At 41.6% G+C, this 14,081-nt stretch overlaps 1 protein-coding gene across 3 annotated transcripts in view; it reads right to left on the reverse strand.

The window, feature by feature from the left end:
- LOC129858482 (proton-coupled amino acid transporter 1-like) overlaps positions 1-14,081 on the reverse strand; it is a 45,394-nt gene that overhangs the window by 4,029 nt on the left and 27,284 nt on the right. For all 3 annotated transcript variants that reach the window (XM_055927746.1, XM_055927744.1, XM_055927745.1), the window contains one exon: positions 6,761-6,930. In XM_055927746.1, coding sequence (XP_055783721.1) covers positions 6,761-6,930 — 170 coding nt within the window. The remainder of the gene's footprint in view (positions 1-6,760; positions 6,931-14,081) is intronic.

The raw sequence follows: 14,081 nt of genomic DNA on the forward strand, positions 1-14,081 counted from the left end.
GCTTCTATGGTGACATCACCATTCAGTGAATTAGTTCGACCAATAAGAAAGAGTTCCAAATCTCTCTGCCAATAACAGCTCATTTTTAGTTTTCCCCTCCCCCTTTAAACCACTCCCAGACAGTCCTAATGAAATTCTTGCTTGAGAAATTCCTCTTTGCAAAGAAGCTTCTTTTGTTTATTTTTGACCATTTTAATTTAAACAAATCACAGTAAGGTACTTAATTATTACCCACAAATGATTCGATGTTGAGATAAAACAGCTGCATTAGACCTTTAAAGTCTGTTGTATAAGAAGGGACTTGAAACCACATGAGGCTTTCCAGGCAATCGAACAAGACAAATTGTCGATGGAGGATAGGCTGACTAGGTTGATGTACTTCATGTTGGCCTAGTTGGTGGTGGTAATGCACTTTAAAGTTATGTCAACCACCATATAAAGTCCAAAGAAGAAGCCTGAAGGAGGAGAGATTACTAGAAAACTTGGTTTACGCTTTTTTCTGTGGATGAATTCTCAGAGTATAAAACCTTGTGCATTTTCAGGTAAAATAACAACGCAATGTTTATATCCCAAATTAATATAGTTGGTTAAGAGTTTGTTTTGATATTTCAACCTGCGTGTCCTGATCGTGTCTGGTGTGGGTGGATAAAACCAACATGAGAAGGCCAGGTCTAGTCAGCATGTTAACCTACCAGATTCAAATTTCACCAAATATGTTGTGTTCCCACAATGGAGTAAACAGCTTTATGAAGGTCTCCGTCTATAGAACACATATTGCAAACATCATTTGAACTCCACACATATTTTGGAATTTCTGGTCATTCTTGACAACTGCTAATCAATATCCAAAACCAGCACACAATTTTTATTTGGAGTGTTCACACTGCACTGAGTGCACACAAATTGTTGACCAAGTGTGAAAACACCCTAAAACATTTTTGCCTAGTTAATTTCAGTAAAAACAAGAAACTGTAATCACAGAGAAAGTGCCCTAAACACAATGTCAAAACAGTTGCTGGAGCAAAACTACAAAGAAAAAAAAGATATACTATGTTTGAACTAGGAACCAGAAATAATGGTTATGTTGGGTGAAATCTGTGACCAGGATAAGCAGTACTGGCTTATGTCACGGCTCCAAATGACAACGTACAAAACAGACACACAACCTTCACATTCTGCAGGGTGCCAATAACCCAACGTGATTGCTCTTCTAAATCAAAACAGGGAGAGGAAGAATAAATCAAAACTGTTCCCTGCGAAGCGCTCCCTTATTGCCTAGTTTAATGAATAAATCCATATAGATTTATTGTGAAACCATGATTTGAAATAATTGCAAGTACACATTTTGGGTACTATGGGTAGAGCAGAAAAGACACAGGCAGAAACAGTTTGAATGAGGTTCAGAGCCAGGTTAATTTGGTATTTTTATATACAGTGGGGAAAACAAGTATTTGAGACACTGCTGATTTTCCTACTTACAAAGCATGTAGAGGTCTGTAATTTTTATCAAATGTACAAAAATCCAGAAAATCACATTGTATGATTTTTAAGTAATTAATTTGCATTTTATTGCATGACATAAGTATTTGATACATCAGAAAAGCAGAACTTAATTTGGTACAGAAACCTTTATTTGCAATTACAGAGATCATATGTTTCCTGTAGTTCTTGACCAGGTTTGCACACACTGCAGCAGAGATTTTGGCCTACTCCTCCATACAGACCTTCTCCAGATCCTTCAGGTTTCGGGGCTGTCGCTGGGCAATACGGACTTTCAGCTCCCTTCAAAGATTTTCTATTGGGTTCAGGTCTGGAGACTGGCTAGGCCACTCCAGGACCTTGAGATGCTTCTTACGGAGCATCTGAGTAGGGTAGCTGTAGAAAAGGGATTGTTTGTCATCTCTATTTTTGTCTCATCAGACCACATGACCTTCTCCCATTCCTCCTCTGGATCATCCAGATGGTCATTGGCAAACTTCAGATGGGCCTGGACATGCGCTGGCTTGAGCAGGGGGACCTTGCGTGCGCTGCAGGATTTTAATCCATGACGGCGTAGTGTGTTACTAGTGGTTTTCTTTGAGACTGTGGTCCCAGCTCTCTTCAGGTCATTGACCAGGTCCTGACGTGTAGTTCTGGGCTGATCCCTCACCTTCCTCATGATCATTGATGCCCCACGAGGTGAGATTTTGCATGGAGCCCCAGACCGAGGGTGATTGACCGTAATCTTGAACTTCTTCCATTTTCACCCAAGCAGAAGTGAAAAATCAGTCCAGGTTGCTTGCAATATGCACAATTTTTCAAATGCAGATACATTCTCTAAAATGGACAAACAAGCGCCACCCACTAATCATAGTATCATCAATGGACACATGGTCAGTAAATGCTTTTGAGAAGTACCCAACCAGCACAACTGGTTTTTAGAAATTTTATCGCATGTATGTCACATTTACATAAGTGTTCAGACCCTTTACTCAGTACTTTGTTGAAGCACCTTTGGCAGCCTCGAGTCTTCTTGAGTATGATGCTACAAGCTTGGCACACCCTATTTGGGGAGATTCTCCCATTCTTCTCTGCAGATCCTCTCAAGCTCTGTCAGGTTGGATGGGGAGCGTCGCTGCACAGCTATTTTCAGGTCTCTCCAGAGATGTTCGATCAGGTTCAAGTCCGGGCTCTGGCTGGACCACTCAACGACATTCAGAGACTTGTCCCGAAGCCACTCCTGCGTTGTCTTGGCTGTGTGCTTAGTGTCATTGTCCTGTTGGAAGTTGAACCTTCGCCCCCCAGTCTGAGGTCATGAGTACCCAACCAACACAACATATCATTTTCATCAGATCAGATGCATTGCTATTACTGACAACCTCAACATAGGAATGTCCATCCACAGTAGAACTGAAAACACACACTAGATAGGTCATTGGAGGGGCCTTCACCCTTTTCTCCCTGTATTCTCGGAACCTTCAGAGACCTTCCGTGTTCTTTAAACGCAGGTGTCACTGAGTTTGGGGTACTTTCTCTTTTGTGAGATAGGAACAGGTGACAAATGAGGAGGGGCTGGGTTTGAGAACAGAGGGTCCTGTTGCTCTGTAAGGCGGTGACAAGGTGAGTATGTCTGTGTGGACAATATCCTCCTCAGGCGGGTCGACCAGGCCCAGGATAGCAGTACACCCCTCTGGTCTCGTGTTATGGCTCTCTGCCCCTGTACTCGCACACAAGGTAGAGGACTTAGGAGGCTCACGCAACTTCCTCTCCTGTTTCCATCAACAGACACGCTAGCCTCATCATCCTGAGGCCTGTTCCACAGACAGGTTTAGTACCCTGGGAATCATCGCTTTCCTTTTTTTTTTTTACAACTTATCCATTTGTTTGTTTATTTAAAAATGTGATGAACCACCTGGTTTCAAATCAGAAAAGATCCCTTCCAACGTCTGCTAGCAGCACTAATTTGGCCGAGGCCTACAAACTCCAGCCATTTTGGACAACAGAAAAGCTTTAAGACATTGTGCATTAGTTGACAGCAGAACACATGAGGGATCACTGGTGGGGTCCAGTCCGACTGCTAGTGGTGGTGGGGTCCAGTCCGACTGCTAGTGGTGGTGGGGTCCAGTCCGACTGCTAGTGGTGGTGGGGTCCAGTCCGACTGCTAGTGGTGGTGGGGTCCAGTCCGACTGCTAGTGGTGGTGGGGTCCAGTCCGACTGCTAGTGGTGGTGGGGTCCAGTCCGACTGCTAGTGGTGGTGGGGTCCAGTCCGACTGCTAGTGGTGGTGGGGTCCAGTCCGACTGCTAGTGGTGGTGAGGTCCAGTGGGCCAGCCTACTTCAGTGAACTAAAAAAAGTTAATTTGAAGTCTTCAATCAGAATGGAAGCAGTCTGAAATGACCATGGATCTGCGAGAATAAAAGCGTTGCTTCTTGACATTTTCCCACCACCTTGACGTCACATCTGGCCATTCAGATATATGGACTGATCGTTAATTGAAAAAGGTTAAGGAAACAGTGCCATGTAGTTAAGTGCCATTTTGAATGAAAGAACAGAGCCTGAAGTTGAGAACATTGAGGTAACGTGATTATCGTTCACATTGAGCACATTGATCATTGCATGGAAAATGTCAGGGGCATGGAAGGACCGAGATGACAGTGTTTTTCAAAAGATCTGATATACAGATCCCCCTTGACTTAAAAAAAAAAAATATATATATATATATATGTTACAGCCTTACTATAAGATTTATTGAATCTTTCCCCACCCGCCTCATCAATCCACACACGACCACATATTGACAAAGCAAAAACTGTTTAAAAAAGAAAACTATTATGTTAACATATACACTGCTCAAAAAAATAAAGGGAACACTTAAACAACACAATGTAACTCCAAATCAATCACACTTCTGTGAAATCAAATTGTCCACTTAGGAAGCAACACTGATTGACAATAAATTTCACATGCTGTTGTGCAAATGGAATAGACAAAAGGTGGAAATTATAGGCAATTAGCAAGACCCCCAAAAAAGGAGTGATTCTGCAGGTGGTGACCACAGACCACTTCTCAGTTCCTATGCTTCCTGGCTGATGTTTTGGTCACTTTTGAATGCTGGCGGTGCTTTCACTCTAGAGGTAGCATGAGACGGAGTCTACAACCCACACAAGTGGCTCAGGTAGTGCAGTTCATCCAGGATGGCACATCAATGCGAGCTGTGGCAAGAAGGTTTGCTGTGTCTGTCAGCGTAGTGTCCAGAGCATGGAGGCGCTACCAGGAGACAGGCCAGTACATCAGGAGACGTGGAGGAGGCCGTAGGAGGGCAACAACCCAGCAGCAGGACCGCTACCTCCGCCTTTGTGCAATGAGGAGCACTGCCAGAGCCCTGCAAAATGACCTCCAGCAGGCCACAAATGTGCATGTATGTATGTATGTATGTATGTATGTATGTATGTATGTATGTATGTATGTATATATATACATACACATACATACATACATACATACATACATACATACACACCACATTTACATAAGTATTCAGACCCTTTACCCAAGAAGACTCAACTGAGTACCGAGTATGACGCTACAAGCTTGGCACACCGTATTTGGGAAGATTCTCCCATTCTTCTTTGCAGAACCTCTCAAGATCTGTCCGGTTAGATGGGGAGCGTTGCTGCACAGTTATTTTCAAGTCTCTCCAGAGATTTGATCGGGTTCAAGGCTGTGCTCTGGCTGGGCCACTCAAGGACATTCAGAGACTTGTCACGAAGGCACTCCTGCGTTGTATTGTCTGTGTGCTTATAGGGTCGTTGTCCTGTTGGAAGGTGATCCTTCGCCTCAGTTGGAGGTCCTGAGCGCACTGGAGCAGGTTTTCATCAAGGATCTCTGTACTTTGCCTCGATCCTGACTAGTCTTCCAGTCCCTGCCGCTGAAAAACATCCCAACAGCATGATGCTGCCACCACCATGCACCACTGTAGGGATGGTGCCAGCATTCCTCCAGAAGTGACACTTGGCATTCAGGCCAAAGAGTTTCACCAGACCAGAGAATCTTGTTTCTCATGGTCTAAGAGTCTTTAGATGCCTTTTGGAAAACTCCAAGCGGGCTGTCATGTGGCTTTTACTGAGGAGTGGCTTCCACCTGGCCACTATCATCAAGGCCTGATTGGTGGAGTGCTGCTTGTCCTTCTGGAAGGTTCTCCCATCTCCACAGAGGAACTTTAGAGCTCTGTCAGAGTGACCATCGCATTCTTGGTCACGTCCCTGACCAAGGCCCTTCTCTCCCGATTGCTCAGTTTGGCCTGTCGGCCAGCTCTAGGAAGAGTCTTGGTGGTTCCAAACTCCTACCATTTAAGAATGATGGAGTCCAAATTTTTGCAAATTTATTAAAAACAAAAATACCTTATTTACATTAGTATTCAGACGCTTTGCTATGAGACTCCAAATTGAGCTCAGGTGAATCCTGTTTCCATTGATCATCCTTGAGATGTTTCTACAACTTGGAGTCCACCTGTGGTAAATTCAATTGATTGGACATGATTTAGAAAAACACACACCTGTCTATTTAAAGGTCCCACAGTTGACAGTGCATGTCAGAGCAAAAACCAAGACAAGAGGTCAAAGGAATTGTCCGTAGAGCTCAGAGACAGGATTGTTTCTAGGCACAGATCTGGAGAAGGGTACCCAAAAAATGTTTGCAGCATTGAAGGTCCCCAACAACACAGTGGCCTTAAATGGAAGAAGTTTGGAACCACCAATACTCTTCCTAGAGCTGGCCACCAGGCCAAACTGAGCAAAGCCAAGGGACTTCCCACTGACTAGGGCAGGGGTCGGCAACAGGCAGGGGTCAGCAATCTCTTATTGGGCTTAGTTTTGGTCAATTTGCAGTTTTCAAATGATTCTATAATTATGTTCAGGCCCCCGCGACTATCCGCGCCAACAAAAATTGTCCCTACTACCCCCGGCTTAGGGGCTTGAGACTTCAGTCAGACTCACAGGTGAAGTGATGTCTTCAGACTCTAGACAGATGCACTACTACACACTGAGGCGTTGGGGATGGTAGACTGGCCTGGGGGCGTCATCACTTCACCTGTGAGTCTTTCTTCAGACTCTAGCCAGATGCACTACTACACACTGAGGCGTTGGGGATGGTAGACTGGCCTGGGGGCGTCATCACTTCACCTGTGAGTCTGTCTTCAGACTCTAGCCAGATGTACTACTACACACTGAGGCGTTGGGGGTGGTAGACTGCCCTGGGGGCGGGGCGTCAGACGTCATACTCACAGGTAAAAAAGACGAGCGCAGTTCGGATCAGAAGATCAACCGGGAGTTTCCATCTCTCTGAGACGCGGGACACCGCTGGAGGAATCATGATCTCAGCTGGCACGTAGAACTGAAGGGCAAAGGTGATGTAGATACCGAAACAGTAGAGCAGTTTTACAATCTGATACATCCTAGATAGAGAGACAGAGAGAGAGACAGAGACAGGTTAAAGTCAAAGGCAGACACACAGCCACCATGGTTGTGAGCTGTCATTTTTCCAATGTTATTATTTTTTTTACAATACAAAATATACACATGACAACATCACACCTTCTCACACCCCCATCTCCATCACATGGCCTCAAACTGCACCATTTTGTTTCTCTCGGTCACCCACACACTTTCAACATTTAGATAATAAAAGCATTTGACATTTCCATTGTGTTAATGATGGAGGATTGGTTGATATTCAGTTGAAGAATATGTTTTTCAAGATGATTGACAAGAACAGTACCATCCAACCCATCGATTGCACCTTCATATGCCATGTCTTGAAATGCCGATACAGACGGAATAAAATGACCTTTCTATTTTAATACTTCTGACAGCCAACTTCTTAACTCCGCCCATAACTTTTGGACTTCATAACATTCCCAGAAGGCATGAGTTATTACAAACTAATGAAAAATGTACTTGGTAATCTAATTTCATTTACTACGGGCCTAAGAATGGTTTTTATACTTCTATATGATCAACCCATAAATAATCTAGACCAACAGGATCTCATAAATCAGGGCAGCCCAACCCTGTTCCTGGAGATCTACCGTCCTGTGGGTTTTCAGTCCAACCCTCTTCCTGGTGATCTACTGTTCTGTGGGTTTTCAGTCCAACCCTCTTCCCGGAGATCTACTGTTCTGTGGGTTTTCAGTCCAACCCTCTTCCCGGAGATCTACTGTCCTGTGGGTTTCCAGTCCAACCCTCTTCCTGGAGATCTACTGTCCTGTGGGTTTTCAGTCCAACCCTCTTCCCGGAGATCTACTGTCCTGTGGGTTTTCAGTCCAACCCTCTTCCTGGAGATCTACTGTCCTGTGGGTTTTCAGTCCAACCCTCTTCCCGGAGATCTACTGTCCTGTGGGTTTTCAGTCCAACCCTCTTCCTGGTGATCTTCTGTCCTGTGGGTTTTCAGTCCAACCCTCTTCCTGGTGATCTACTGTCCTGTGGGTTTTCAGTCCAACCCTCTTCCTGGAGATCTTCTGTCCTGTGGGTTTTCAGTCCAACCCTCTTCCTGGTGATCTACTGTCCTGTGGGTTTTCAGTCCAACCCTAATTTAGCATATCTGACTCTACTAATTAGCTGCTCAACAAGACCTTAACTAGCTGAATCAGATATGCTAAATTAGGGTTGGACTGAAAACCTACAGGACAGTAGATCTCCAGGAAGAGGGTTGGGCAGCCCTGTTTTAAATAATCTAGACCAACAGGATGTCATAAATAATCTAGACCAACAGGATGTCATAAATAATCTTTTGATAATGATTTTACATGAGGCCTAATTCGCATGATATACCTAAAATACTTACATCCACTAGGCTAATAAATAATCACATGTTCCTTTTGATCATTTAACGAACCTCTATCATGTTATTTCAAGTTACACATTTGAAGGGCATGCAAAAGCAATTTAGAGTTGTTGAACGAGAATGTTGCTATAACGGTAATATTAAATCAAAACTCCTCTTTCAACCTGCATAATACTGTATGGTTACTGCAATGTCTCCCACATAATACTGTATGGTTACTGCAATGTCTCCCACATAATACTGTATGGTTACTGCAATGTCTCCCACATAATACTGTATGGTTACTGCAATGTCTCCCACATAATACTGTATGGTTACTGCAATGTCTCCCACATAATACTGTATGGTTACTGCAATGTCTCCCACATAATACTGTATGGTTACTGCAATGTCTCCCACATAATACTGTATGGTTACTGCAATGTCTCCCACATAATACTGTATGACCACATAATACTGTATGGTTACTGCAATGTCTACAACATAAACTGTATGGTTACTGCAACGTCTACAACATAATACTGTATGGTTACTGCAATGTAGTTACTTATTTTTATAACTAAAATGCTTTAACAAAATTAAAAATCAGACCACCAGATGACAACAGTCCACCTGACAAGAATAAAGTTAGACATTTATAACTCAATATAACAAACCTCGATTTGCCCTGACGAAAATGCGTCAACCCTCTAGAAATAAGTCAATGTATTATAATCCACATAATAATCAAGACAACCTTACAATAGGTCATGATATATACACTATGTCCAATAGAAAGAAGAAAACAGTTGCTGTTCAACATCTTTGTGTTTCTCTTACTAAAAGAACGGTAACAAAGACTAGACGGCACAGATGTGCTCAAAGATGCCCTCTAGTGTTTCAAAGGAGCATTAAACAGCAAGCTCTGCGACTCAAAGTACACCTCACACTGTACTACAGTATGACTGGACTTTTAAGAAGAGGAACCATATTTAGTAATAGTTAACGCTACAGCATTTTATCAATGATACATCACGCAGACAGAGAAACCGACGGTGGTTACAATCCTATGCATTTTTGACAGCTGCAACTCAAGTTGGGAGTAGTCTGATATGAGTGAACCCCTGAACGACACTAATGTAGTCTGATGTGAGTGAACCCCTGAACGACACTAATGTAGTCTGATATGAGTGAACCCCTGAACGACACTAATGTAGTCTGATGTGAGTGAACCCCTGAACGACACTAATGTAGTCTGATGTGAGTGAACCCCTGAACGACACTAATGTAGTCTGATGTGAGTGAACCCCTGAACGACACTAATGTAGTCTGATGTGAGTGAACCCCTGAACGACACTAATGTAGTCTGATGTGAGTGAACCCCTGAACGACACTAATGTAGTCTGATGTGAGTGAACCCCTGAACGACACTAATGTAGTCTGATGTGAGTGAACCCCTGAACGACACTAATGTAGTCTGATGTGAGTGAACCCCTGAACGACACTAATGTAGTCTGATGTGAGTGAACCCCTGAATAACACTAATGTAGTCTGATATGAATGAACTAGAGGTCGACCGATTAAATCGGGGCCGATTTCACTTTTCATAACAATCGGAAATCGGTATTTTTGGGCGCCTGACTTGATTTTTTTTTTTTTTTTTTTTACACCTTTATTTAATCTTTATTTAACGAGGCAAGTCAGTTAAGAACACATTCTTATTTTCAACGACGGCCTAACGAGGCAGAACGACAGATTTTTACCTTGTCAGCTCGGGGGATTCAATCTTGCAACCTTGCAGTTAACTAGTCCAACGCTCTAACCACCTGATTACATTGCACTCCACGAAGAGCCTGCCTGTTAGCGAATGCAGTAAGCTAAGGTAAGTTGCTAGCTAGCATTAAACTTATCTTATAAAAAACAATCAATCAATGACTGTCATCGCTCCAATGTGTACTTAACCATAAACATCAATGCCTTTCTTAAAATCAATACACAAGTATATATTTTTAAACCTGCATATTTAGCAAAAAAACATCCAGGTTAGCAGGCAATATTAACCAGGTGAAATTGTGTCATTTCTCTTGCGTTCATTGCACGCAGAGTCAGGGTATATGCAACAGTCTGGCTCTTTGCGAACTAATTATGATATAACATTGAAGGTTGTGCAATGTAACAGGAATATTTAGACTCATGGATGACACCCGTTAGATAAAATACGGAACGGAATAAACGTTTTGTTTTCGAGGTGATAGTTTCCGGATTAGTCAAAGGTATATGGTTTAGAGAGAAATAGTCGACGTGTTATAATTCCTGTAATAACTTGCGGCTGAACTTGACAGGGGTTCCTTCGTTATTTTACCGTTCATGTCTTCCATAGAGAATGTCTTGATCTACTTCAAATAAGGTCTGTGTTTCGTGCTTAAACCGCCTCAACGTTTTGATACCCGTGTAAATCTCACTAGGATAAGGTAACGTTGATCAACATATTTTCATAAATCCATTCTACAAAAAAAAAATCTTAGTTTATATTTAGCCAATATTGATCATAGTTACCTTGTCCTATGGATATCTACAGTTATAAAATTGGCGGTGTAAGCCTACACGAAACACAGACCTTATTTTAAGTGAATCTAAAAAATATCCTATGCAATAAATGAAGGAAACGCTTTTCAGATTTTGCTAGGTGTCATGGGAATTATGACTCGCACTTTGGTAATCAATTCTTACCATGCCCATTATTAAAATAGGATTTCCTGCATATAGAAATTAAGTTTTTGTTTTCAACATTCATCACAGGTAACTTAAACTCTATTTTTATTCAAACAGTTGAGAGTATTTGTCTTCTAAGCAGACTCTTCAGTATCATTGTCACTTCAGAGCTGTGTGCGTGTGTGTATTTATGTATTATATTAAGTTAAAATAAGTGTTCATTGTTCATTCAGTATTGTTGCAATTGTCATTATTACAAAAATGTGTGTGTGTGTATGATATATATATATATTTTTTTTAATAAATCGGCCGATTAATCGGTATCGGCTTTTTTTGTCCTCCAATAATCGGTATCGGCGTTGAAAAATCATAATCGGTCGACCTCTAGAATGAACCCCTGAATAACACTAATGTAGTCTGATATGAATGGCCACAAGTCAGTGATTGAGGAAACTAATGCTGCAGCTATTTTCCTATCAAGTCTGGTTTGCATGAGGCTAAACAAACAGCTCATCATTGTCTGCCACTTTCCTACAGGCTCATGACCTGCTGACCTGGCTAGATCCATTTAACATCCAATCAATTCCACTGATCAGTCAGCTCACTGAAAAACAGGGGTCATTAAAAAAGGTACTGAGACTCATTGTTTCTCTCTCTCATTGTTTTCACAGAACATTGAGTCATTGCTTTCCATCATGACCAGGTAAAAAGAGTCTCCAGTCAGTCTATAGATAGCGAGAACAGAAGGTATCAGTCTATAGATAGCGAGAACAGAAGGTATCAGTCTACAGATAGCGAGAACAGAAGGTATCAGTCTATAGATAGCGAGAACAGAAGGTATCAGTCTATAGATAGTCAGAACAGAAGGTATCAGTCTATAGATAGCGAGAACAGAAGGTATCAGTCTATAGATAGCGAGAACAGAAGGTATCAGTCTATAGATAGCGAGAACAGAAGGTATCAGTCTATAGATAGCGAGAACAGAAGGTATCAGTCTATAGTCAGAACAGAAGGTATCAGTCTATAGATAGTCAGAAGGTATCAGTCTATAGATAGTGAGAACAGAAGGTATCAGTCTATAGATAGTCAGAACAGAAGGTATCAGTCTATAGATAGTCAGAACAGAAGGTATCAGTCTATAGATAGTGAGAACAGAATGTATCAGTCTATAGATAGTGAGAACAGAATGTATCAGTCTATAGATAGTCAGAACAGAAGGTATCAGTCTATAGATAGTCAGAAGGTATCAGTCTATAGATAGTCAGAAGGTATCAGTCTATAGATAGTCAGAAGGTATCAGTCTATAGATAGCGAGAACAGAAGGTATCAGTCTATAGATAGCGAGAACAGAAGGTATCAGTCTATAGATAGTGAGAACAGAAGGTATCAGTCTATAGTCAGAACAGAAGGTATCAGTCTATAGATAGCGAGAACAGAAGGTATCAGTCTATAGATAGTGAGAACAGAAGGTATCAGTCTATAGTCAGAACAGAAGGTATCAGTCTATAGTCAGAACAGAAGGTATCAGTCTATAGATAGCGAGAACAGAAGGTATCAGTCTATAGATAGTCAGAACAGAAGGTATCAGTCTATAGATAGTGAGAACAGAAGGTATCAGTCTATAGATAGTCAGAACAGAAGGTATCAGTCTATAGATAGTCAGAACAGAAGGTATCAGTCTATAGATAGTGAGAACAGAAGGTATCAGTCTATAGATAGTCAGAAGGTATCAGTCTATAGATAGTCAGAAGGTATCAGTCTATAGATAGTCAGAAGGTATCAGTCTATAGATAGTCAGAAGGTATCAGTCTATAGATAGCGAGAACAGAAGGTATCAGTCTATAGATAGCGAGAACAGAAGGTATCAGTCTATAGATAGCGAGAACAGAAGGTATCAGTCTATAGATAGCGAGAACAGAAGGTATCAGTCTATAGATAGCGAGAACAGAAGGTATCAGTCTATAGATAGCGAGAACAGAAGGTATCAGTCTATAGATAGCGAGAACAGAAGGTATCAGTCTATAGATAGCGAGAACAGAAGGTATCAGTCTATAGATAGTCAGAAGGTATCAGTCTATAGATAGCGAGAACAGAAGGTATCAGTCTATAGATAGCGAGAACAGAAGGTATCAGTCTATAGATAGTCAGAAGGTATCAGTCTATAGATAGTCAGAAGGTATCAGTCTATAGATAGTCAGAAGGTATCAGTCTATAGATAGCGAGAACAGAAGGTATCAGTCTATAGATAGCGAGAACAGAAGGTATCAGTCTATAGATAGTGAGAACAGAAGGTATCAGTCTATAGATAGTGAGAACAGAAGGTATCAGTCTATAGATAGTGAGAACAGAAGGTATCAGTCTATAGTCAGAACAGAAGGTATCAGTCTATAGATAGTCAGAAGGTATCAGTCTATAGATAGTCAGAAGGTATCAGTCTATAGATAGTGAGAACAGAAGGTATCAGTCTATAGATAGTCAGAACAGAAGGTATCAGTCTATAGATAGTCAGAACAGAAGGTATCAGTCTATAGATAGTCAGAACAGAAGGTATCAGTCTATAGATAGTCAGAAGGTATCAGTCTATAGATAGTCAGAAGGTATCAGTCTATAGATAGTCAGAAGGTATCAGTCTATAGATAGTCAGAAGGTATCAGTCTATAGATAGCGAGAACAGAAGGTATCAGTCTATAGATAGTGAGAACAGAAGGTATCAGTCTATAGATAGTGAGAACAGAAGGTATCAGTCTATAGTCAGAACAGAAGGTATCAGTCTATAGTCAGAACAGAAGGTATCAGTCTATAGATAGTCAGAAGGTATCAGTCTATAGATAGTGAGAACAGAAGGTATCAGTCTATAGATAGTCAGAACAGAAGGTATCAGTCTATAGATAGTCAGAACAGAAGGTATCAGTCTATAGATAGTCAGAACAGAAGGTATCAGTCTATAGATAGTCAGAACAGAAGGTATCAGTCTATAGTCAGAACAGAAGGTATCAGTCTATAGATAGTCAGAAGGTATCAGTCTATAGATAGTCAGAACAGAAGGTATCAGTCTATAGATAGTGAGAACAG

This window comes from Salvelinus fontinalis, chromosome 6, assembly GCF_029448725.1.
Source record: "Salvelinus fontinalis isolate EN_2023a chromosome 6, ASM2944872v1, whole genome shotgun sequence".
Classification (NCBI taxonomy): Eukaryota; Metazoa; Chordata; class Actinopteri; order Salmoniformes; family Salmonidae; genus Salvelinus; species Salvelinus fontinalis.